Source organism: Gracilinanus agilis, chromosome 5, assembly GCF_016433145.1.
Source record: "Gracilinanus agilis isolate LMUSP501 chromosome 5, AgileGrace, whole genome shotgun sequence".
Taxonomy (NCBI): domain Eukaryota; kingdom Metazoa; phylum Chordata; class Mammalia; order Didelphimorphia; family Didelphidae; genus Gracilinanus; species Gracilinanus agilis.
Window position 1 is genome coordinate 140,113,507 of NC_058134.1, and position 27,962 is coordinate 140,141,468.

General features: G+C 34.0%; 1 protein-coding gene across 1 annotated transcript; it reads left to right on the plus strand.

The window, feature by feature from the left end:
- The first annotated feature begins 13,040 nt into the window (after positions 1-13,040).
- LOC123249967 (carbonic anhydrase 2-like) lies at positions 13,041-13,826 on the plus strand. Its single transcript, XM_044679038.1, has one exon. The coding sequence runs from the start codon at positions 13,041-13,043 to the stop codon at positions 13,824-13,826; it is 786 nt and encodes a 261-aa protein (XP_044534973.1).
- The last annotated feature ends 14,136 nt before the right edge of the window (positions 13,827-27,962 follow it).

Consider the following 27,962-nt stretch of genomic DNA (forward strand, 5'->3'; position numbering starts at 1 on the left):
TGTTAAAGTATCCTGTGTATTTTCAATTTGAGAACTGAGAAACTGTCTACAAAAATATTTTCCCAAATTATTGTTCTCCTTCAAATTTTGGCTACATTAGTTTTTCCAGTTTTTTCAACAATTTTTACCAAATAGAAAACTCTTGTTCCAAAAACTTGGAACTTAATCTTTGTCAAACACAAGGTTACTAAAATTTTTTACAACTCTTTGTTGTATGTCTATTCTGTTACACTGATCTACTTTTCTCTTTCTTAGTACCAGGTGGTTTTGATATTTACTGCTTTTTAATAGTTTGAAACCTAATACTTCTAGATCTTCTTCCTTAACATTTTTCATTATTTCTCTTAATATTCTTGACCTTTTGTTTTTCCAAATGAATTTTGTTACTATTTTTTCTTGTTTGAAAAAATTATTTTTTTAGGAAATTAATTGGGATGGCATTGAATAAGTAGATTAGTTTAAGTAGGATTATCATTTTAATTGTATTGGGTTTACCCACTCAAGGATAATTAATATTTCTCCAATTACTTAAATCTGACTTGAGATATATAAAATATGTTTTATAATTATATAAATTCATATAACTTCTGTATTTATTTTGGAAGACAAACTCCTAGGTATTTTATTCTATCTATGGTTAATTTAAATTGTTTATCTCTTACTATGTCTTCTTACAGGACATTGTTAGTGACTATAAAGAAATCCTGGTGATTTATGTGGATTTCTTTTATATTCTGCTATTCTATTAAAATTAGTGTTAGTTTTAATTAATTTTTAGTTGAACCTCTAGGATTATATACACATATACACATATATACACAAACATATATATATATATATACTCATTTAAATATCATCATATCATCTAAGAGATAGCTTTATTACCTCTTTGCCCTTCTAATACCTTCAATCTCTTTTCTTACTGCTATGCAAGTATTTTTCATACGGTATTAAATAATATTGGTAATAATGGGAATCCTGGTTTTACTTCTGATCTCATAGAGAAGGCTCCTAACTTATTCCCATTACAGATGTTTTCTGATTATTTAAAATATGTATTTATTAATCTAAGGAAAAATCCATTCATAGCTATGTTTTCAAGTGTTTTTAATAGTAATGAGCATTGTATTTTGTTAAAAGTTTTTTCTCCATCTATTGATAAAATCATATTACTTTTCTGTTGGTGTAATCAATTATATTAATAGATTTCCTGATGCTAACCATCCCTGCATGGTAATATAAATCCTTTTTTATCTTAATGTATAATCTTTGTGATATATTGTTGTAGTCTTCTAGCTAATGTTATATTTAGAATATTTGTATCTATATTCATTAGTGAAATTGATCTATAATTTTCTTTCTTTGTTTTTGCTCTTCCTGGTTTAGGAGTCAGTACGATATTTATTTCATTAAAAGAATTTGACAGGATTCCTTTATCAACTGTTCTAAATAATTTATTTAGTGTTGGAATTAGATGATCTTTAAATGTTTGGTAAAATTCACTTCTCAATTCATCTGGTCCTGATGTTTTTTCCTTAGGAAGTTCTTTCTAGCCTGTTCAATTTCTTTTTTCTAAAATATAGGGTTAATTCAAATATTCTATTTCTTCCTGTGTTAGTCTAGGCACTTTATTAAGTATTCATCTATTCCACTTAAATTATTTAATTGTTGGCATATAATTGGGCAAAATAACTCCTAATAATTGCTTTAATTTCATCTTCATTAGTGATAAATTCACTCCTTTCATTTTTCATGCTAGTGATTTGGTTTTCTTCTCACTTCTTAAAAATCATATTCATTCATGGTTTATCTATTTTGTTCCTTTTTTTTCATAAAATCAGCCCAATTTTATGTATTAACTCAATGGCTTTCTTACATTGAATTTTGTTCATTTCACCTTTAATTTTTAGGATGTATAATTTAGTATTTAATGGGGGATTTTTAATTTGTTCTTTTGTAATTTTTAAAATGTATAGCCAATTTATTGATCTGTTCTGTATCTAATTTATTGATATAATCAAGTAGAGATATAAATTTCCTTTAATTATTGCTTTTTCTGTCTCCCATAAGTTTTGTTTGGTGATGTGTTCTTTAACTCACTTATCCTTTAAGATTAAATTAGTCTCCATTTAATTTTTGTTCCGTGTTTCCATGGTCTCTTATTAAATATAATTTCATTGCATTATAATCTGAAAGCTATGCATTTGATCTATCTGCTTTTCTGCATTTACCTGTAAAATTTTAAAATTCTTAACATATGATCAGCTTTTATAAAAGTACCATGTGCTACTGGGAAAAATGTTTATTCCTTTATATTCTCATACAATTTTGTTCAGATATCTATCATATCTAGCTTATCTAATATTTTATTTATCTCCTTAACTTCCTTCTTATTTATTTTTTGTTTAGATGTATCTAGTTATGAGATGGGAAGGTATAAACTCCCCACTATTATAGTATTGTTATTTATTTCTACCTGTCATATGTTTTCCTTTTAAAATTTGGATTCAATAACATTAGATATATATATTGTTTAATATTGATGTTTCATCATTTATGACTTTTTTTGCTTTTTAAATTTTTTAAAAATATTTTTCCATGTTTACATGATTCATTTTCTTTCCCTCCCTTCTCTCAGAGTCTTCAAGCAATTCCACTGGATTGTACAAATGTTATCACTTGAAACCTATTTCCATATTATTCATTTTTGCTATAGAGGGATCTTTAAAAGCCTAAACCCCAAATCATACACTCATAAATATGTGTTATAAATGATGTCATATGTTTTTCTTTTGCATCTCTACTCCTATAGTTCTTTCTCTCAATGGAAATAACATTCTTTAACATAAGTCTTTCAAGAGTTTCCTGGCTTGTAGCATTGCTACTAGTAGCAACTTTTTAACAAAATATAGTGTCTTTATTTCTCTCTTAATTCAATATATTTCGGCTTTAACCTTGTCTGGTATAATTATTTCTACTTTTGCTTTTTTTTTGTCCAGCATAATATATTCTACTCTATCCCTCTATTTTTACTCCCTCTTTTTTAATGTTTTTGTTGTAAACAACATATTGTTGAGTTTGGGTGTTTAATTCATTTTACTGTTTCCATTTTATGGGCGAATTTGCCCCTTTTACATTTAAAGTCATAATTATTAGTTGTGAATTTCCCTCCACTCTATTTTTCTTAATTGTTTTGCCTTATTTGCCTCTCTTTTTCTTATTCCAACTCAGAAATTTAATTTTCCTATAACCACTACGTCCCTTATTTCCACCCCTTCTTCAGTCCCACTTTTATTTTCCTCCCCTAGCATTCTAAGATTCACTCCCCTTTTCTCCTCCCCTTACTGTCTTAGTTATTAATCTATTTATCATTCTATGAGACTCTCCATTATCCCTCTTTTACCCTCTTATTTGTTCATATAAATGATCTCTATATTTACCTCCCTCATCCTCTTTTTTAAATCTATATGTTCTTTTATGATTCCCTCTTTTCATCTTTATCTTTCAACTACTTATCTCCTTATAAGTTAAAAAAATTATCCTTCTATATTTATGTATTATTCTCTATTTTACCCAGATCTGATGAAAATAAGGTACTTGCATTACCATCCACTATCTCCTCCTTCCCTTCATTGTAACATTTTTTTCATTTATGGCTATTTTATAAGTTATTCCAATTTCTCCCTCCCAGATCTAATTTTATTTTATTTTTTAACTCATTTATTAAATTCAGTTTAACTTCAAAATGTCTATCTACAAATGCTCCTTTAAAACATCTAATTAATACTATGAATCTTAAGGTTTAAACATACCATTTTCCCAAATGAGAAATAAATATTTTAACCATATTGAATCCTTTATAATTGACCTTTCATTTTGTTTTCTTATGTTTCTTCTCATTTTTCCTTTATCCAGTTTTTCATTCAGTTCTTGTATTTCCTTCAAGAAAATCTGATGGAATAATCTCCAGGAATTGATGCAGAGTGAAAGGAGCAGAGCCAGAAAAACACTGTACACAGAGATTGTTATACTGTGTTAAATTGAATGTAATCAACTTCTGTACTAGCAGCAATGCAATGACCCAGGTCAATTCTGAGGGATTTATGGAAAAGAACAATACCCACATCCAGAGGAAGAACTACAGGAGTGGAAACATAAAAGGAAAAACAACTACTTGAAGACATGGGTTGATGCAGACATGATTGGGGATGTAGACTGGAAACAACCACACCAATGCAACTAACAACAATTTGGAAATAGGTCTTGATCGATGACACATGAAGAAACCAGTGGAAATGTGCATTGGTTATGGGGGTTAGGGGGTAAAGGGGAAAGTAAGAACATGAATCATGTAACCGTGGAAAATTTTTCCAAAAAATAAAATTTAAAATGTAAAAAAAAAAAAAAGAAAAATTGAAAGCCTTTTATTTCTTTAAATGACCATTTATTTCTTTTCTCTTATGATGATACTCAGCTTTCTTAATAATTAGTTTTATACAAGTCATGGTCTTCTCCCTGTGTATAGGGCATAATGTCTCAGAGTTAAGTTTTGTTGTTGTTGTTGTTGTTGTTGTTGTTGTTGTTGTTGTTGTTGTTGTTGTTGTTGTTGTTGTTATTTCTTGAGCTCTCTGGGAATCTGATCTCTTGGTTCTTTTAATTTTTATTTTGCAAGATCTCTAGTAACACTATCATTTTAAAAACTCTTACCCAGGGGAGCAGCTGGGTAGCTCAGTGGATTGAGAGCCAGGCCTAGAGATGAGAGGTCCTAGGTTCAAATCTGGTCTCAGACACTTCCCAGCTGTGTGACCCTGGGCAAGTCACTTGACCCCCATTGCCTACCCTTACCACTCTTCTGCCTTGGAGCCAATACACAGTATTGACACCAAGACCAAAGGTAAGGGTTAAAAAAAAAAAAAAAAAGAAAAAAGAAAAAAAAAAAAAAAGAAAAAATGCTTACCCACTCTGGTTTCTCTAGAGGTTAAAAGGATCTTCTTACTCCTTTGTCCTGGAGCCGCAATCAGGAACTGTTCTCCTAAGATTTAGTCATTTGTGTATTTACACCTCCTTTTCTGTAACCATAGTATGATACAGTTTCTAATCAACACATGTAGCCACCCCTCAACTATGTAGCTACCCCCCAACCCTGGCAATACTTTCTCAGTCTGCTGACTACAGAGTTAGGTGGTTGAAGGTTTCAAAGTTAAACTGCAGCATACACACAACTGCCTTCAAATCCTGCCATCTGTTTATTTGGTAATTAGATGGCCATTTAGAGCCTTCCCAGATTCTTCTCAAGTTTTCTCTTGTTGGACAATTATTTCTCCCCAACTCATAGCCACATTTACCAATTTAAAATTCACTCAGAGGCACTATTTTTAAATATTTGGGGGGAATTTGGAGAGTGAAGTAATCTTCTGTTATATTTTACCACTTTCCTCTTATTTTAATGAGAAAATCTGGACCACTCAACATAATATCCTCCAATTTCCCTTTTGTTATTCCTCTAAAATGCTCAGTATACTATGCAATGCTGCCCTATTTCCTATCAGCAGAAGGGAATAAAATGGTTTTCCTTCTTGTCAAGATCTATACCCTATGTCCTATTTATTACTATATCCCTGTAATGATGCATCCATTAATCTTATACATATTTACTCTTTCTCACTAGTATATCTTTCTCTTAATCCTACACACTTGCACAGATCTCTTTCATTCAAAGAAGCAAAAATCTTCCCTTTACTATGCTATCCTCTGAAATTATTTTCTCCAGCAAAACTAATGAATTCTTTATAAAAATATATATTGACTTTTACATACTGGCTTTTACTTAGTTTACATCTTCTAATATCTCTACCTCCTTTTTGATACAGTCTGGAATAGTGATTTTTATGAAACTAAACTGTCATGGCAGACCAAATCTCTGACCACCCTTTTTTAGGCTTCTTCACTAGCTCCTTATATTACTTCCACTTCATCAATTGTAGAATTACTCCATGGGTCTTCTATAGCATACACTCTCCTTGCCTCATCTTTGTTCCTCTCTACTCTCTTCCCTTCCCTTCCCACCACTCTTTATCTTGGTGATCTTATTAGTATATATAGATTTAATTATGACCTCTATACATTTTCTCCCAAATATCTATCCCCAACCTACCCCTTGAGGCCATTACTCATCAGATTTCCCTGTCTGGATGTTCTGAGAAATTCAATCTTAACATGCCCCTGTGTCATTTAAAAATACTCTAAGCCCTGCTACAAGTTCCCCCAACACCTCCCAAGTGGGAGGTGTTTGAGAGAGTATAAGAGAGAGAGTTTGGAGCCTTTTCACTCTCTCAAGCCTGGAGACAGTTCTCTCTCTCTCTCTGGACCCTGTGGAGCTAATTCTCTACCCAGTAGGCAGAGGAGACCTTCTTTCCCTACCTAACCTTTCCCTTTCCTAATCTAAATAACCAGCTATTCTAAACCCTAAAGTTGCTTTCTGTTCTTTTATTTGAGCCCTGAAGGGCTCTGGTCAATTTCCCTGACCCGCTACCTTCCTTTCCCTTCCTGTACCTTCCTCCCTCCATTCCTCCAATCCTCCTCCCTTCCTCCCTTCACCCCCTGACACCCCAAACCTGCCTTTCCTTCTAGCTTCTCTGTTTCAACATCCCCCATTTAACCAGATTCAACATCTCTGAGGTATGTCCAGCCTTTTCTTCTTTCTCATTAGCCCACAATCAGTTGACAAATTATATACTAACTCTTCAATGTCTCTTTCATTTATTTAGCCATACCCTCCTTTCCACTGCCATTTTTATTACCCTAGCCCAAATCTTCATCACTTCTTACCTGTTTCATTGTAATAGGCTCCAAAATGTTATTTCTTTCCTTTTTTAATCAATGTTTTACTGATATATTTTGCTTTAAATTGCCTCTTTTTAAAAATATATCTTTCCCTTTTCTATTCAGTGACTTATTTCATATAACAAAGAATTTTTAAAGGAAAGAGAAGGGGAAAAATCAGTTAGGATAGAGAGAATATGATATATTTTTACATGCCTTCATAGATGGACTTCCATATTTGATTTTATTTCTTTCAATGAATTCTTCATACAAGTGCCTACATAATATTCCCAAGGTACCATTTTTATCATATAATTTCTTTTCTCTTAATATTCTGTATTTTCTAACATTCTGTAATTCCCTAAAACCGATAGAATAAAATATAAACTCTATGTCCTGGCATCTCAGGATTCAGATCCAAGCTACCTTTCTTGAATATCATACTACTCTTCCTTGAGGTAATTATATTCAATTCAATAAGCCTTTATGAATGTGGAAGGCACTGTGCTACGTGGTTGGGATGTACATACAAAAACAAAAAAGTCCCTACAGTCAAAGAGATTATATTCTATTTGAGGGGTTCAAAAAGTATACTTTCATTTCTCACCAGACTACACTATTCTGGGACATCTCTGACTTCACTATGCACCAGGATGATCATTATTTGAGAAATCTTATCATAGTACAAGTTCCCATCATCTGTGGTTCTCTACCTCACTGCTTCCTTCTTTTCCTCTGAAGGGTGTAGCCATGAACTTCCATTTAAGACAGAAGCTCAGCTCACAACATCCTTTTATTTCTCTCCTGGTTGCATCATTTTGGACACCTCTGACTTCATCATGTCTGTGACTGTCTTCTCCCTGGCCCCCAACTCCCTTTCATCTTCCTTTTGTATGTTGTATTCTCCCATTAGATTATAAGGTCCTTAAGGGCAGGGATTGTCTTTTTTTTTTTCATTTCTATCTCCAGTGCTCAGTAGCTTGGCACATAATAGGGAGATAATATGTTTTATCAACTATTGTTTATTGACAATAGAGACAAGTAAAAAACAAAAAGTAATTTCAAAAGTCGAAGGAAGGAAAGGGAAAGAAACTAGTATTTATCAAAAGCCTACAATCTGCCAGGTCCTATGTTAAATATTTTACAAATGCTATCTTAAATGATCTTTTTAACAACTCAAGGAGAGAAGCGTTATTATAATTCTCATTTTAGAGTTAAGGAAATCGAAAGTGACAACATTTAGGTGTCTTGCCCAGGCAGCTAGTAAGTGAATTGAAAGAAAGAAAGAAAGAAAGAAAGAAAGAAAGAAAGAAAGAAAGAAAGGAAGGAAGGAAGGAAGGAAGGAAGGAAGGAAGGAAGGAAGGAAGGAAGGAAGGAAGGGAAAGAAAGACCTGTCTCTCTTGGTAAGATATTGAATTTCTGTAGCTTCTCCAGTAGTTTCTGCCCTTTCTTTCACTGGCCTATTTAAACCCTCTATTGCACATAGGCAGAAGAAGGATTAGAAATAATACTTTTTCATCAGCATTATTTCCTAATACTTGTCTACATAGCTATAGATATATACATACACATATACACATAACTCCCTTGAGATTCATTTCTTCCATCTATATACCCCAGTTTAACTTTGTTTCTACAGGCCTCCAACTCATTCTCTAGACTTTCCAGCAACTCCAATAACTGATTCACATTTTTTTTTTCTCTATTATAAACCTGCCTTCATTCTTGGGGATATATATATATATATAAATTCCCTAGCCTCCTAGTTTCTTCAACCTCTGCTAAATCCATGATAGTGAATCTACATCAGCCATCTACAAGGATTGTAATAACTTTTCTTAAATTTAAATTAAATTTCTTAAATTAATTATAAAAGCAAAACAGAAAAAAATTTCATTAACAAGCCTTTATTTTCTCTCTTTCGTGCCCTCCCCATTTAAAGGGGGTAGAGAAAGAAAACAATACAACAAAAGGTGGATTGTCAAAGCAAAGCAAATTCCTAAATATGAAATTTGAATGTGTCCAAAAATGTATATTTCATTCTACATCTTGAATAAGGATAATCATGCCATTATGACTTATCTCTGTTACCTCTATCATCCTAAACTAAATCCTATGGTAATAATAATAAGTGACATTCATAGTTAGTGAAATACTTTAGATCAGTGATGGGCAAACTTTTTAAAGAGGGGGCCAAAGGAAAGAAAATGCTCATTTGTCAGTCTGTTTCTAAGGCAATTCTTTCAAAGTTTCATTGTATTGTATTCTCACTGTATTCGACAGATTAGGAATAATGTTGTGCAGCTGGATAGAACATTTCAGGGGGCCACATCTGGCCTGAGGACATAGTTTGCCCATCACTGCTTTAGATGATCTCATTTGAGCCTAATAACTCTATGAGGAAAATCTCAGTATTGTCATTTTGCATAAGAAGCAAGTAAAGCTTCAAAAAGTTGTATTAAGTCTTTTTGACTATAGACATTCAGCACTGTATCCACCAGCATACTATCTCTTAACTATAAGTACTGACACAGAGTGATTATTTGGAAAGATGTCTACTGTATGAAGGAATAGTTAAATGAGTTTAGAACTAGATGACCAACTATATTGAAAAACTAATAACTGGCTCTATGTTCCTTGTAAGGCAATCTTTATCAGAGTGCCCTCGGCCTTTGGCCTTGACCCTGTTTTGTTCAATATTTTTATTAGTAACCTGGATAAAAGCATAGATGACAAGCTCACCAAATTTCTTGATGAGTACTAGCTAATCATATTATTCCATATATTACCTTACTACCCAAAACATATGAATTATTGCTCATTTTGTCTTGGATGTTTACCCTTCTCCTGATTCAGGCTAAGATGATAAAAGTAGTTTTTAGAGTCATATCACTCTACTAACAAATATTAAACTTAGAGTCAATTACTGTCATAGAAGAGTTGCATTTGAAGTGACCTAGGTCTTCTGGTTCAGTTTGTGCCTCAACAGGAAACTCTTTTACATTATCCTTAGTTGTAAGAACTAGGCTATCCTAGTTCTGCTGGAAGACTTTCATTGGTGGAGAACTCACACTTCCTTAGGTAATTGATTAATTTTTTTTTGCATAGCTACAACTAAATGGAAGTTTCCCCCTGAATTTTATCCTGTTTATATCTTCTATTCTTTGGTCTTGCCCATGAACCCTGAGGACAAGATAATAAATAAATCTAACTCCTCTTCTACACATTAACCCTTCAGGTATTTTGAGACAGTGCACATCACTTCTCCCTTTCATAAGCTACAATTTTAACATATGCTGCATTTCTGAAATTGATTAATTTTTTAAACCCTTACCTTCTATCTTAGACTCAATACTGTGTATTGGTTTTAAGGCAGAAGAGCAGTAAGGGCTAGTCAATGGGGGTTAAGAGACTTGCCCAGGGTCACATAGCTAAGAAGTGTCTGAGACCAGATTTGAACCTAGCACTTCCCTTCTCTAGGCCTGGCTCTCAATCCACTGAGCCACCTAGCTGCCCCCAAATTGATTTCTTTTTAAGCCTAACTCTGGGCTTTATTTTTTTATCATACTTTCCCAGATTACATGTACATATAAGTTTTAATAGTTGTTTTCTGACATTTTGCAATCCATGCTCTCTCTCTCTCTCCCTCCTTCCTCTCCTTTTTCCCTCAGATGGTATATTATGAGATGTCATGCATATATTGTCATATAATACATATTTCCCTGTTCATTATGTAGTGAAACAAGACGTATTTTGCTTAAAGAAAAATTCATGGAGAAAGTAAAGTGCAGAATTGTATGCTGCAATCTGCATTTAGACTGTATTCCTTCTTTGGTCGTATAACCTTCTATTTTTGGTCATTTAACCCAGTTTGATAGGTATGAGGTGATATTCAATGTTGTTTTAATTTGCCTTGCTCTAATTAAGAGCAATGTGGAGGGTTTTTTTTTTCATGTGACTAAATATAGTTTTTGTTTCTTCATCCTAGAACTGCCTGTTCATATCCTTTGATAATTTATCAATTGGGGAATGATTTAAAATTCTTAAAAATTTAAATTGGTTTTCTATATATTTGAGAAATGAAGCCTTTGTCAGAGCCACTGTATATAAAATTTTTCACATTTTTTTGTTTCTTTTCTAATCTTGGTTGCATTGGATTTGTTTTTTCCATAACTCTAGATTTTATATTCAGTTTTTCATCTCAGCAGTAGGTGGCACAGTAGATACAGTGCTGAGCCTGGAATCAAGAAGACTTCTCTTCCTAAGTTCAAATCTGGCCTCAGACAATTACAAGCTGTGTGATCCTGAACAAGTCACTTACCATGTTTCCTTCATTTGTAAAACAAGCTGGAGAAAGAGATGGCAAAGCACTGCCAGGAAAACCTAAAATGGGATCACAGAAAGGCAGATATGACTGAAATGGCTATATAACAAAATATTATCTTCCTTATTAAAGTCCTTTTCTGATGCCTTATTATTTCCTAGAGATGAACTTGAGTTCTTGAAGGCTATGCTGGCAGAGCACAAGATTTAAAAGGGAAGGTTGGAAACATATAAAATAGAGACCTGGTTAAGATAATCCTTATCTAGAGTGTATTCAAAAATATTTTATTAGCAGAAGATCATTCAGAAAGTAATGAATTTGGGGGAGGGGGGCCATGACTATGTACAACCAGTTACAAAGATGTAGATGGGCCAATGTGGACTGTATTCATAGGTTTACTCCATACTCTAGAGAAATCAAGAATCTTTCAAAATATTAAAGCTAAGTAAATATATTATTTTCTTCTATAAATTAATCTAGCCAGTTGAAAACTTCTTGGCTCTTGATTTGTTTCTTCATTAACTATATCTGCTTTCACTTCTGGCTTCATTTTTTCCCTTAAATTTAATGTTTGTCTTCTAGTTATCATGGAATCACAGAATTTCAGAATCTATTAGATTAGTAGTTTTAAAATGTTTTTGTAAATAAATTCTTTGGCAGTTTAGTGAAGTCTAGGAATTCTTACTCAGAATAGTAGTTTTAAATACATAGCATTTTAAAAATAGGATTACAATAAAGAAACTGATTATATTGAAATTGCTATTAATATAACAGGTGACTCAAAATGTATTTACATAACACTCTTTATTGTTGAAGACTGATTATTCAGAGCACTTCACACTGGTATGTAGCATTAAATAATCAGGCTCCACCAATAAAGAATCATATTTTTTAAAAAAAAGGTTTCTTTTTTTTTAGATTCACATACTCCATGTTAAGGACCTCTGAAATAGATGGAAGATAGTTCCAGGTCCAAGTGGATGAATAATTTCTGTCTACATCAATCTCAAAAAGCAGCAGGTCAGTCTTGGTTTGACCAATCTACTCTCCCCAAGTGGGCAGGGTTGTAATAATGAGGTCACAATGGCCACCTAAAGAGAGCAAGGAGGGGTAAGGAGTACCAACTTCAGTGATATCCACTTCTTCTGGCTCTGGGGAGGGAGTAGGATGGGGCTAATGTAGGTATAGTAATCAACCAACTTTCTAGCTGAGTGGCACACCCCAGTGGCTATCTCAACACTCTGAAATGCTGAAGAAACAGGAAAGAGTCGGGCACTATTTTTTCTACTCTTAGCCTGGTGCTGGTGGTTCTGTGCTGGGGGATCTCTGTTCCAGGAATTCTGAGGCTCCATCAAATTAACAAAGACCAAGGAAGAAATAAGAGCTGATCCTAGTTTCAGGCAAGAGACTGTCCAGGAGAAACTCTTATCTCCCTTAGCTCCACACCCTGACTTGCTGAGCTCTGGGAAATTGCTATCCATTTTTCCCCACTATCTACCTTCCCCCGCTTCTTCCTTGGTGCACTGTTTCCCACACTTTAAACCTTCTCTGGCTCCCTTAAGAACATCAACAAAAATTAGAGTGGATTGAGAGCCAGAGAAAGAGAGAGAGAGAGAGAGAGAGAGAGAGAGAGAGAGAGAGAGAGATCCAGACAGAGACAGACAGACAGAGAGAGGAGACAGAGAGAGAAACAGAGAGAAACAGGAGGCAGACAGAGAGGGAAAAGAGAGAAACAGACCAGCAGAGACAGACAAGAGTAGATAGAGACAGACAGAGGGGGGGGGGGGAGGGGGAAGAGAGAGAGAGAGAGAGAGTTAGTTCTGCTGGAATACATTTAGAAGTGCAGTTCAGTTACCAACTAGTGATTTCTAAAGATTTTAAAATCATGTCCCAAATGTCTTTTATTTGGGGATATAACAAGGACAATGGACCAGATACCTGGTATAAACATTTTCCAATTGCCAATGGAAAGAAGCAGTCTCCTATTGATATTCAGATCTGGAATGCCAAGTTTGACAGTTCCCTGAAGCCTCTGAATTTTAACTACAGTGCCTCAACAGCTAGGAGAATTGTCAACAAAGGTCACTGTTTCGAAGTAGAGTTCGATAGTTCTATTGACAAATCAGTACTAAGTGGAGGACCTCTAACTGAAAAATACAGGTTGACTCAATTACATTTTCACTGGGGTCGAAGGGATGATGAAGGCTCTGAGCACAGCATTGATGATATGAAATATGCATCTGAGCTTCACCTGGTTCATTGGAATACAAAATACAGTACATTTTCAGAATCAATTCACCAAAACGATGGATTGGCTATAGTGGCTGTTTTCTTGAAGGTGGGAGGTGTTCATCCTGAACTAGAGAAAATCATGGATGCCTTGGGTTCCATTAAAAAAAGAAATATGTCTACTGTCTTTACAAACTTCAATCCAGCTTGTCTCCTTCCTGATATCAAGGACTTTTGGACTTACCCAGGCTCACTAACCATTCCTCCTCTTTTAGAATGTGTGACTTGGATTGTCTTAAGGGAACCTGTCAATGTCAGCAAAGAACAAGTATGTAAATTCCGATGTCTTTACTCCACTATGGAGGGAGAACATCCCAAGAAGCATATAAAGGAAAACTGTCGCCCACGTCAGCCTTTGCAAGGCAGGGTGATTAGAAGGTTCTTGTTATAAGATTACCACCACTCAGAATAGTGGTTCCCAAAAGAAAAGGACCCTCTAGATAAATGCAAATCAATCCTTAATCCTCAATCTATACCTTGATAGCATTCTCTTTTAGTCTTCTATTTCCTTTGTCTTTTGTTATGGATGTTTTTAATTCATCAAATGTGAAAGGCTAATTTATAGCCCAATGGAAAGCACACCATCTGGAAACATGACATTGGTTTAAACTCAGGTCTTCAGATCTGATACTGCCTTTGTGACCTTGGGCAAAATGCCTAAGTTTTCTGGGAATTAGATCCCCTTTCTTTTTTTTTAATTTAGAATATTTTCCATGGTTACATGATTCATGATTTTCCCTGCCCCTCTTCCCTCCTGGCTCCTAGAACAGACAAGCAATTCCACTGGGTGAGAATTTTGAGATGTATCATTGTTCAAAATCTATTTCCATATTATTCATATTTGCATTAGAGTGATCTTTTAACATTAAAACCCTAATCATATCACCATCAAATTATGTGATCAATCATATGTTCCTCTTCTGCATTTCTGCTCCCACAGTTCTTTCTCAAGTTTTTCTGGATTTTTCTGGATCATTGTATTGCTTTTTGGGCTTCTCTTGTGTCTCATGTTTGGACTTCAAATTTTTATTCAGGTCTGGCTTATTCTTCAAGAATGCTTGGAAATGGGGGCAGCTGGGTAGCTCAGTGGATTGAAAGCCAGGCCTAGAGATGGGAGGTCCTAGTTTCAAATCTGACTTCATACACTTCCCAGCTGTGTGACCCTGGGCAAGTCACTTTACTCCCATTGCCTACCCTTACCACTCTTCTGCCTTGGATCCAATACACAGTATTGACTCCAAGACCAAAGGTAGGGTTTTAAAAAATAAAATAAAATAAAATAAAATANAAAATAAAATAATGCTTGGAAATCTTCTATCTTGTTGAATGTCCATTTTTTTCCCCTGAGAAAATATACTCAGTTTTGCTGGATAGGTGACTCTGGGTTATAAACTCAAATCTTTTGCTTTCCTGAATGTCATATCTCATGCCTTTTGATCCTTTAATGTCAAAACTACTAGGTCCTATGTGACCCTGATTGTAGCTCCATGGTATTTGAATGGTTTCTTTCTGGCTGGTTGAAGTATTTTTTTCCTTGGCTTGATGGTTCTTGTATTTAGCTATTATATTCCTGGAAGTTGTCATTTGAGAATTTCTTTCTGGAGGGAATCTGTGAATTCTTTGAATTTCAATTTTATTTTCTTGTCTGATGAGGATCTCTGGATCTTGTTTGAGGACCAATTATCTTTGATAATTTTTTGTAATATGATGTCCAAGATTTTTTCCTAATCATGGCTTTCAGGTAGTCCAATAATTCTCAAATTATCTTTCCTAGATCTATTTTCTAGGTCAGTTTTATCAATAAGATATTTCATGTTTTCCTGGTTTTTTTATTCCTTTGATTCGGCTTTATTGTTTCTTGATTTCTCATAAAATCATTAGTTTCTAGATGGTCAATTCTGATTTTTAAGACCTGATTTTCCTCTGTCAGTTTTTGGTTCTCCTTTTTCAATTGGCCCATTTCTTCATGCATCCTTTTCATTTCTCTTTCCCCCTTTTCTGCTGTCTCTCTTAATTGTTTTTTAAGTCTTTTTTGAGTACTTCAAGAATCTGCATCCAATCCATATTTTTCTTTTGGACTTTATATATGTTTCCTTTGCTTTCACTAGTCTCTTCTGTGTCTGTATCTTGCTCTTTGTCTTCACGAAAATTCTTGAGAGTTAGCTGCTCTTTTTGTTGTTTGCTCATTTTCCTTATCTAATTATAGGTAGACTTGGGGGGATGATGTGATGGTATGAGGGCTGTGAGCTCTGAGATCCCTCTCCCCTTGCTGATTCAATTGACCCTTAAGATGCAGATAGCTTAAAGACTTGCTTCAGACTTAGGTATAAGCTTTTGATCTCACTCTGATCTTGAACAGGTCAGGGGCTATGTTCTTGATCCAATCAGACACATGCTTGATTGTCCTGTCTTGGAGCTTCACCCCGAGTTTTAGGCAAAAAGATCAGTATTTAGTACTATCAACCACAAGTGTGAACTAAGTCCTTACCTCAAGCCCAGACTAGAATTCCCTGGGCTGGGGCTCTGGACATCTCCATAGGTTTGAAATTTCAAGGGTTTGGGTTGACTTGTACCATTATTTGCCCAGGCAGGATCTCAGAGCCTGGATGTTGCCTTGGGCATAGGTTCCCAAGGCATGGTCAGCAGATATGGGGTGGGATCTGTGGTTTGTTCTTCTCCTCTTGCTACAGCTTTTTGCTGGCTCTGCTCTCCACTCGCCCCCTGTGCCCCAGAAGTTCTTGCCTACTTTTTGGGTTTTTCTTTTCTTGAAAGTTGTTTTACTCTATCTCCTTGCTGTTTTTTTTTCACTCCTTTATTTGTTTTATGGCAATATTTTAATCTTGGTTGGAGAGGATTCTCATGGTGGCATGGAACCGGTCTCTCAGTTCCCCTTTCTGTAAAATGAAGGAGTTAGAACAAATGGCTTCCAAGATTTATTACAGATCTAAATCTTGGATCTTAGATCCATTTTAAAGTATTGTTAATGATAAAAAAACAACATACAATTAAGTATCTTTGTCAAAAAACAATAATGTGTGCTTTAATGATAGAAATTCCTCTTTAAAATGGAAAAAGATTACAAAATCTTTTCTCCAAAAGTATTAGGGGGCATAACTACTTGGAGGAGTTAACTTTAATGTTGTACATTCAAGTACTGTTGTACATTTGTGTATACACAATAGACACATATATGTGTATATATATATATATGTTATAATATGTTATATATACATTTATAATAAGTAAAAAAATTAGAGGCAATTAAGTGGCACAGTTAGTAGAATGCTGTGCCTTAAGTTAGTAAGAGACAAATTTAAATTCAGACACTTAGTTGCATGAATAAGCAAGTCAGGGCTTGTCTCAACTTTGTTAGTTGTAAAATGGGGATAATAACACCTGCCTTCTTGGGTTATTGTGATGAAATAAGATTATATCTATAAAGTGTGGAGCAAAGTACCTGGCAAATAGTAGATGCTAAATAACTGTGTTCTTCCTAAAAGCTAATATTTTTACTGCCTTAAGGTTTGCAAAGCATTACATAAAATCTCTCTAAGTGATTAAAATCCATCAATATAAAATGTGTCAACATAATATATGTGATAAAAATACAATATGTTATCCATAATATAGTATAGCATGTATAAATATAACATGGAATATATAATAAAATTATATAACATAAATGTGACAATATAAAATGCTTATTGACTATAAGTCAGTGATTAATGGTGATTGCAAATGGGTTCATTTTATTATATTTTTTCCAATTAATAATTTTAATTGATGCCTTTTAAATATCAGAATCAAATTTTGCTAAAATATTCCTCCATTAAACCCTCCTTTTTATTTTACTTTTTTAAACCCTTGTACTTCGGTGTATTGTCTCATAGGTGTATGATTGGTAAGGGTGGGCAATGGGGGTCAAGTGACTTGCCCAGGGTCACACAGCTGGGAAGTGGCTGAGGCCGGGTTTGAACCTAGGACCTCCTGTCTCTAGGCCTGACTCTCACTCCACTGAGCTACCCAGCTGCCCCTAACCCCTCCTTTTTAAATAGAAATATAAGCAAAATTCAAACAACAAAGCAAACCAATCTGACAATGTATCCCTAATTCTGCATGCCTCATTCCTTGCCTCTTTCTAATAAAAATGGATTTTTATAAGAAGTTACATTTAAGAAACTAAAATTTTAATTTTTTAAAAATTGAGTATATTTGGAGTTGTATTATGTCAAAAAGGAAATACATTTGTGTAAAATTTTAAATTATGTATTTTAAATTTAGAATTATATGTAAAATGTAATTATAATAAGTGGTATATTTCAACTGATCATATAAATCATAAATTAAAGTAAAATATTTCAGATATATTATCTAATTACATTTAAAGCATCCCCTGCCAAAGTTACACCATGATTTAGTAGAAAACGCATTGGACATGGAGTCAGAGAAACTTCTATTCACAGCCTGGCTCAGACATTTATTAGCCAGGTGTTCTTGGACAAGTCATTTAACTTAGTATTGCAGTTTCCTTATCTGTGAAATGAGATTGTTGGACTTGGTGGTCCCCAAGGTCACTTCCAGCTCTAAATATATGATTCTATAATGATTCTATTTTGCAATTCTCCTTATATCAAGCTTTAATTTTTCTCCCTATAATTTCTTTTCTAAAAGCAATATTTTATTTTCCCCCAATTACATGTAAAAACAATTTTTAAACATTCATTTATTTTTTTATTTTCAAATTCTCTCTCTCCTTTCCACTCTCTCTTTCCTTCATTATCTCCTCCCCTCCCTTTTCTCAAAGACAGTCCGCAATCTGATATAGATTTTAAATGTACAATCATGTAAAGCATTTTTCCATATTAGTCATTTTGTTGAAGAGGTGAAGAAAGAAGAAAAAAGAAGAAAGGAAGAAGGAGAAGGAGGAGAAGAAAAGAGAAAGAAAAAACAAACTAACAAAGAAACAAAGGAAGAGAGAAACAAAGAAAGAAACAAGGAAACACAAAGTAAAGTAGAAAATTATTTGAAATAATTCTTTGATTTGCATTCAAACTTCATCATTTCTTGCTTTGGAAGCAGGTAGCATTTTTCATAATGAATCTCAAATTTTCTTAGATGATTGCATTGCTGAGAATAACAAGGTCATTCGTACTTGTTCATCAAAAAATAATGCTGTTAACTTTGTGCAATGTTCTGATTTTTCTCAATTCGTTTTGCATCAGTTCACATAGGTTTAGGTTTTTCTGAAATCATCCTGCTTGTCATATATAACACAATAGTATTGTATTATATGACAATTAAATACTTGTTCAGTCATTCACCAATTTATGGAAAGTCAGTTCTTTGCTACCTCAAAAAAAAAAAGCTGTAAATAAATATATTTGTAACAATAGATCTTTTTTCCCTTTCTCCCTGCCATTTCTATACTTCGCTTCATATTCTGTCTGCTAGAACCAAGCAAAACCTCAAACTCTATTTAATTTGTCAACCTTTAAAATGCTTTAATACAGCGTCATGCTTTCTTTTTTCAAAGTGAAACACTCAAGTTCCTTCCTCATAGTACACTTACACCTTAATTATACCCTCTTCTGAAAGCACCCTAACTCTCTATGTCCTTTTTGAAATATAATGTCTAAACCTGACTCCATTACAGTTTTAATCAAGTAGAGTCTAGCAAACTATCCCCTCCCACATTCTATACAATATGGGTTTCAAGCAAACTGCCACAGTATTCACTGTTTCGGTTGCCAGTCAGGCTATTGACTTATCCTGAGTTTTCCATTCATTTAAACTCCAGACCTTTTTTATATTCATTGTTGTCCACTTATGTTTCCATTTCTTGACACTTATGAAATGTATCTTTTGAAGATAATTTTAGAATTGTGGGTAGTGGTTATTTTTTAAAATTATATTTGGTCCATTATGGTATTTCTTCAGGATCTTTTGGGGCTTTGATTTTTCTCATCCAAAATGTTAGCTCTCCCTCCCATATCTGATACCATTTCAAATTTGGAAAACATCATTCTTTATCTCATCAAAGTTATCATTAAATATATTCACTCGTAAAGTCCTACAGAAAGATCATTCTGACATATCAATCAATAATCAGTCAATCAAAATGGCAATCCTACCTAAACTAACACTATCTCAATTAAGCTACAAAATACATTTCATTAAACTAAAAAAATAGTAGTAAAATTCATTTGGAAAAACAAAATGTCAAGAATATCAAAGGAAATAAAGAAAAAATGTTGAGGTCTCCCAGTACTAGATTTCAAACTATATTATAAAGCAGTAATTATCAAAACTATCTCATACTAAGAAATAGAAAAACTGATCAGTGGAACAGAATAGACACACAACAAGCAGTCATGAAATATTTTAGTAAACTTGTGTTTGAAAAAGGCAAAGATCCAAGTTTTTGGAATTGGAATTTGCTATTTGGTAAAAATTGTTAGGAAATGTGGAAATTACTTTGTTAGAAACTAGATATAGACTAGATATAGACCAATATCTTATACCAATTACCAAGACAAGATAAAAATGGATACATGACCTAAGTTTTAAGGGAGACATTACAAGCAAATTAGAACAGGAAACATATTACTTATCAGAATTATGGAGAGGAGAAGAGAAGAATTTATAAATGACATAGAAAGCATTGTGAAATATAAAATAGATAATTTTGAATAGATTAAATTGAAAAAGGTTTGTACAAATAAAATAAATGTAAGCAAGATTATAAAGAAAGAAAAGCAACAAGTTGGGGGAAATTTTTCTAGACAGTCTCTTGGATAGAGGTCTCATATTCAAAATATATAGAGAACTTCATTAAATATATGAGAATGAGAGCCATTCCCCAATTGATAAATGGTCAAAAAACATGAATAGATGGTATTTAGATGAAATAAAAGCTAAATATAAATATATGAAAATTTTATCTAAGTCATTATTGATCAGAGAAATATAAATCAAATAGTTCTGTTATTAGCTCATGACTGGCTACAATGATAAAAAGACAAAATGACAAATATTGGAAGAGATATGAAAAAATGGACACTATGTTGTTGGTTGGATCCAACCAGTTTAGAGAGCAATCTGGAATTACACTCAAAGAGTTATAAAAATGTATATTCCTTCTGACCTAGTAATACCAATATTCAGTTTCTTTCCTAAGGTGATCAAAGAAAAAAAAACACTCTATGTTATAAAATATTTATAGCAGCTCGTTTTATGTTGGCAAAGGATTAGAATTTGAAGTGATGTTCATCAGTTGGGGAACGGCTAAAGAAGTTGTGGTATGCAGTATATAATTGTAATGGAGTACTATTCTGCCATGAGAAATGACAAACAAGATGATGCCAAAAAAGCATGGAAAGACATATAGTGATGCAAAATAAAGTACTTAGTACCAGATCAATTGTGAATGACTTAATTGTTATCAACAAGGCAAGGATTCAGGACAACGCCAAGGGACTCATGATGAAAAAGGCTATCCACGATCATAGAAGGAACAGAGTCTGTATGCAGATTGAAAAATATTTATTTTATTTCCTCAATAAATTTATCTTTACTGTAAGCAATATGTCTTGTTTCACAATACGATGAACATTTAAATATGTATTGTATGATTGTATATGTATAGCCTATTATCATATTCCTGTATCTGGGGGAAGGATTTCAGGGGGGAGTACAGAGACATAGGTTTTTGGAAATGGTGAATATGAGAACTTTTTTCTCTTACATAAGCCTATTTATCATAATTTTATATATTTTAACAAATCATATATTATTGTTACATATATTTATATATAAATGTTAACAAAAAAACAAGCATTGTAAACATCCTTTCCTCCCTGTATGAGAGAAGGCATCATTTAAATACATATGTATATATGTGTATAATATATATGTATACATATATATATGTATGTATAAATATGTGTATATATACTATGTCTTCTATTTTTCACTTCTCTCTGGAGTGAGGTATACACAAAGCATTCATTCTTCAAACAATATTTCTATTGCTCTATCTGATATTCTCTTGGTTTTGCTCATTTTACTCTTTGGCATTTCATGTTGGTTTTTCCAAAAAGAATATGCTTATCATTCTTTAAATCTCAGTAGTATTATATCACAGTCATATGCCACAACTGGTTTAGCTATTCCTCTGTTGATAGACATCCCCTGATTTCCAGTTCTTTACCATCAACAAAGAGAACTGTTATAAATATTTTACAACATATAGGTTCTTTTCCTTTTTCCCTAATGGGGAGTCATAAATAAGCAGTTTTATAACTTTTGGAGCATAACACAAATTGCTCTCCAAAAGGACTGAATCAGTAGACATACACAGGATAAAGGTAAGAGGGTGGAGCAGAATTTACTGGGCTGCAACTGTGACAAAGAAGGCAGAAGTAGCAATTACAATGTCAGATAAAGCTAAAGCAAAAAGAGATCTGATTAAAAGAAATAAGAAAAATAATTACATCTTGATGAAAAGCAGTATAAATAATGAAGAAATGTCAGTAATCAACATATATGAACAAAATGGTATACTATTCTGATTTCTAAATGAGAAACTAAAGGAACTTAAGGAGGAAATAGAAAGTAAAACCATACTAGTGGGGGATCCTCAAATTTCCCCTATCAGAAATAGATAAATTGAACCAAAAAAATAACAAAGAAGTAAAGGAAGTGAATGAAATGTTAGAAAATTAGAGCTAATAGATATCTGAAGAAAAATAAATATGGATAAAAAGGAATATATATTCTTTTCAGCAGCACATGGCACATACACAAAGAGTGACCATGTACTAAGGCATAAAAACATTGCAAACATGTGTAGGAAAGCAGCAATAGTAAATGTAGTTTTCAGATCATAATGCAATAAAAATCATCATAAGGACTTATGGAAAGGCAAATTTAAAATTAATTGGAAATGAAATAATTTAATTCTTCAAAACTGTGGGTCAAAGAACAAATCAAAGAAATTACTGATTTCATTGATGAGAATGACAATGAGCAAACAACATATCAAAATCTATGGGATGCAAACAAAACAGTACTCGGGCATACATCAACAAATTGGAGAGGGAAGAGGTCAATGAATTGGGCGAGCAAATTAAAAAACTAGAAAGTGAACAAATTGAAAATCCCCAGATAAAAACTAATTTAAAATCCTAAAAATCAAAGGAGTAATTAATAAAATTGAAAGTAAAAGAACTATTGTACTAATAAAGAAGGCTAGGAGCTTGTACTTTGAAAAAATAACTAAAATAGATACACTACTTGTTAATCTAATAAAAAAAGAAAAAATAAAATCAAATTAAGAGTATGAGTATCAAACATGAAAGGGGTGACCTCACCTCTAATGAAGAGGAAATTAAGGTATTAGAACTCTTTTGCCCAATTATATGGCAATAAATGACAAGATAGGTGAAATGGGTGAATATTTATAAAAATATAAATTGCCTAGATTAACAAAAGAGGAAAAAGAATACTTAAGCAATCCCATCTCAGAAAAAAGAAATTGCAGAAGCCATCAAAGAACTCCCTAAGAAAATATCCACAGGGCCAGATGAATTCATAAGTGAACTATATCAAACATTCAAAGAACAACTAATTCCAATAATATATAAACTATTTGAAAAAATAAGCAAAGAAAGAGTTTTACCAAATTCCTTTTATGACACAAATGCAGTATTGATTCCAAAGCCAGGCATGCCAAAAACAGAGAAAACTACATACCTAACTCCTTAATGAACATAGATGCAAAAATCTTAAGAAAAATACTAGCAAAAAGACTACAGCAAGTTATCAGAAGGATTATTCACTATTACCAGGTGGGTTTTATACCAGGAATGCAAGGATGTGTTAATATTAGGAGAACCATCCATATAATTGACCATATCAATAATCAAACCAACAGAAATCACATGACTATCTTAAGAGATGCAGAAAAGCCTTGGACAAAATACAACAGCCATTCCTATTGAAAACACTAGAAAGTATAGGAATATATGGACATTTCCTAAAAATAATAAACAGCATATATTTAAACCCTTCTGCAAGCATCATCTGCAATGGGGATAAGTTAGAAACCTCTGACAAAGGTCTAATTTCTCAAATTATTAAGGAGTTAACTCAATTGTACAAAAAATCAAGCCATTCCCAAATTGATAAATAGACAAGGGACATGAATAGGGAGTTTTCAGATAAATCAGAACTATTAATAAGCACATGAAAAAGTTTTCTAAATCTCTCATAATTAGAGAAATGCAAATTAAAACAACTCTTTGAGGTGCCATCTGACACCTAACAGATTGGCCATTATAACAGTAGAGGAAAATAATAAATATTGGATGGGATGTGGCAAAATTGGGACACTAATACATTGCTGGTAGAGTTGTGAATTGATTGAACCATTCTGGAAGGCAATTTGGAACTATGCACAAAGGGCTGTAAAAGAATTCCTGCCCTTTGATCCAGCCATTGTAGCCCAAAGAGATAATAAGGAAAAAGACTTGTACAAAAATATTCATAGCTGCCATCTTTGTGGTGGCAAAAAATTAGAAAATAAGAGGGTATTCTTTGATTGGGGAATGGCTAAACAAATTGTGGTATCTGTTGGTGATGGAATACTATTGTGCTGAAAGGAATGATGAACTAGAGGAATTCTGTGTGACCTGGAAAGACCTCCAGGAATTGATGAAGAGTGAAAGGAGCAGAACCAGGAGAACATTGTACACAGAGACTGATACACTGTGGTACAATCAAATGTAATAGACTTCTCTACTAGTAGCAAAGCTATGACCCAGGATAATGCATAGGAACTTATAAGAAAGGATGCTATCCACATCCAGAGAAATAACTTTGGGAACAGAAACACAGAAGAAAAACATATAATCAATCATGTGTTTGATGGGATTTTGAATGGGGGTTTTGACTTTAAATGCTCATTCTATTGCAAATATTATTAATATGTATAAGAATGTCAGAGCCAATAACCAATATTATGATAGAAGGGGGAGAGGGAAAGTCTATGAGGTCAGACTCTTCTAGCTTTCCCCTCCCACTGTATATACACTGTTGGAGACATTGAGGGGGTGTCACCCTGAAACTGGGTGACCTGGATGGTCGTGCCACCCCACAGGAGTTGGGTGTGAGGCTTCCCTATAAGATGAGGTATGGGGGACCCCAATACGATTCTGAATGAGGGCAGGGCTCACACAAGCCTTCTCTGAGGTCAGTTAACTTCACAGCGGGTAGTCCAGCTTCAAGATGGAGGCAGGCAGACCAAGCTGTGATTTCCCTCCCCCTCGTTGTCTCATAGGCACTCTGGAACCCTATCTGACTAATGAATGTCTTTTATTAATAATAATATAGGGATTAGGGAAAGGGGTAAAGGGCAGAAGGATTTTGGGGTACCCTCTTGTCTATTTCTATGGGATCCATCACTCGGGTGGGAACCTTTGGGGTTCCCACTCCTAAGCATCTCCCCTCACCTCTTCTCCTTCAGTTTCTCTTTCTATTTCCTATTTATATCCTTTTCTATAATTGCAAGTCAAACAGGAAAGAGTTTCTCAGCAAGGCTGGGTAATGGGGGAAGGAGCCTCAGAGTTTGCTCCCAAAATGGAGTCCAAACACTTAGCTCACTCTTTTGTTGAAGTGTTGATAGGTGAGAAGCAATGGGATGCCTTTGAACAGGGAATTGGGGTTTCAATGTCCAAAGAAAGATCCTCAGGAAGCCCTCAGGACTGGATTCGAGCTGAGATGTTCCCCTCCTCCCTCTCTCAGTCCTCCACCGGAAGTCCTTCTTTTCCTTCCTCCTCTGGAGAAATGCCCAGAATTCCCTCTGGTCTTAACTGTCACCAACTGTCACCAACCGTCAGTCACTCCTTCTCTGGCTCCTTCTGTCACATCCCCCTTTGCACAAATTCCATCCTTACATATGGAAACAGGTTTTGAACAATGATGCATGTATAACCCAGGGTAATTGCTTGTCAGCTCCGGGAGGAGGGAAGGGAAAAGGGGAGGGAAAGAGCATGAATCATGTAACCATTGAAAACTATTCTTAACTAATTAATTGATTTTAAAAAAGGAAAAATGATTGGATTAGTTTACATTAACACTAAGAGTGTATTAGTGCCCCCATTATTCCACATTCCATCCCACACTTGTCTTCCGTTCTTTTATCATTTTAGACAATGTGATAGGTGTGAGATGATGTCTCAGAGTTGTTTTGATTTGCATTTCTCTAATCAATGGTTTAGAGACATTTTTCATTTATTTATATACATCTATGATTTTTCCATCCAAAAAATGTGTTTTCATATCTTTTAACCATGTTTCATTTGAGGAATGACTTATATTCTAATAAGTTTTACAACTTTTTCTATATATTTTAGATATAAGACCTCTCTCTGAGAAACCATATTTTTTTTCATAGTTACTGCTATTCTTCTAATCTTAGATACATATAGTTTTATTTGTATTTATAATTAGCCATTTTGCATTTCAAAATGCTTTCTATCTCTTGTTTATTTTAAAATACTTTAAAAAATAAAAATACTGTTCATAAATCTAATAGGTAATATATTCCCAGTTCTTCTCATTTGCTTATGACCTCTCTATACCTAGGACCTATATCCATTTTAATTTTATCTTGGTAAGCAGTATTATTAGCCTTTACTTTGTAATAGTATAGCACTGTGCTGGCTATGCAAATAAAATGCGAAAATAATCTCTGTTTTCAAGGAGCTTACATTCTAATTGTTTAACAACTCATTTTCATTTTTCAATTTTTTCCATAATAGTATGAAGAATTTTTAGTCAGAAAGCTGTTTGACTAGAATCTAATCAACCTTTATCTACAGAATTCTCATGACACACTATTCTAGTGAATCCACACATAAAAAGGAAATTAGATCAAGTCGATGACTAATTCTTTATCAAGACAAAAAGCATATGTTGCGTACTCAGACTGTACCAGTCATCATGCCAAGCTCTAAGGATTCAAATACAAACAGAAAGATGGTCCCTACTTTTGAGGGACTCACATTCTAATGAAGGGAGATAATACCTAAAATGGGGATTAAAAGGGAGGGGGAAGGAGACTGAGGAAAGTACCCAATTAGAGGCACAGTGTCCAAGTCAAGAGTGTCAGAAGCAGAGGAGGATGGGGAATAAGTATTGCTGACCTGAACCTTTCCTCAAAATGAAGATTCCAAGAGGAGATCACCAATAGGAAAAGAGGATCATAATAGTTATGGAGTACTGGAAAGAGAAAAGGCCATAAGGAATTAAGGAATTTCAAAGATGATAAGGCAGCACTGTAGCAAAGTCCATAAATTCAGAAACAGGACCTGGAGAGAGATGTTTGGTGATGAATTTATACTGATCCTTAATCATTTCTACCTCCTTTAAAAATACTTATAAATAATTTCTTTAATAATAAGCACTATAATTTTTCATTTCAATTTTTCACTTTAAACTCACAGTATTATAATATGCATTACTCTTTAAAAAGAAAATCAGAACTTTTGCTCATTTTCAGTCATACTGAACATTGTGGCTCCATGATTTTTTAAAAATTTGTGATACTGAACTTCTGGGCTAAGATGGCCACAGAGTAGAAGCCAGGGTCTTCTTTTCCTCACAACCAACTAATATAAAGCATCTCAAAAGGACAAAAATCTAAACCAGATAAGCAAAGGGGCTCTACCTTGGGATGCAGCCTTGAAGGTAGACAGGGTTTGGGTACTTCCATGATATAAAGGGGTAAAATTACACCTACCAAAACATGAGTTGATTATCCCTCCCCCACTCCACCTATGGCACCAGAGTCAGAGTGACCACAGGGCAATCTCTAGGTTCTTGAGGACTGGCTGAAGGCACCACAGACTTACCCCTTAGGGCAATGAGACTTGGGACCTGAGGCTGAAGGAATGTGGAGCTTGGGCACAGAGACAGAGTGGAGAGGGGATGCCCACAGCAAATGCAACAGAAACTGGAAAAATAGCCTCAGGTCAAAAACTGCTCTATAGCTCACTACACAGAAAGGCTTCCCTCCTCACTCAGACTTTTGGCTGGGAAGGAAAGAAAAAGCTAACACAGCAATGGCCACCAAAACCCAAGAACTACAATCTACAACTTCCAAAAATAATAAGAAAAAGACTCTAACATTGGATATCTTCTATAGAGAAAAATAGCAAACTACAGAGGTGACAGCAGAGGGGGACAAACAAGTAAAGACATCCAAACTTTGCAAAAAAAGGTGGAAATTGATAACAAGCTCTCGAGGAACTCAAAAAAGAATTCAAGAACCAAGGAAGAAATATAGAAGAAACTTGGCAAGAAAAGGAAATAGAAATGCAAGTAATTAAAAAAGAAAATAACAGTTTAAAAGACAGAATCTCTCACTTGGGAAAAAAGAAGTCACCAAATCACACAAAATGATAAGCAAATTGGAGACCAAAATTGACCTGCTGGAAGCCATGAAAATAGGATAGACAAAACCAAA

Coding starts and splice junctions, on each gene's coding strand:
- LOC123249967 (XM_044679038.1), top strand. CDS start 13,041: ATGTCTTTTATTTGGGGATATAACAAGGACAATGGACCAGATACCTGG.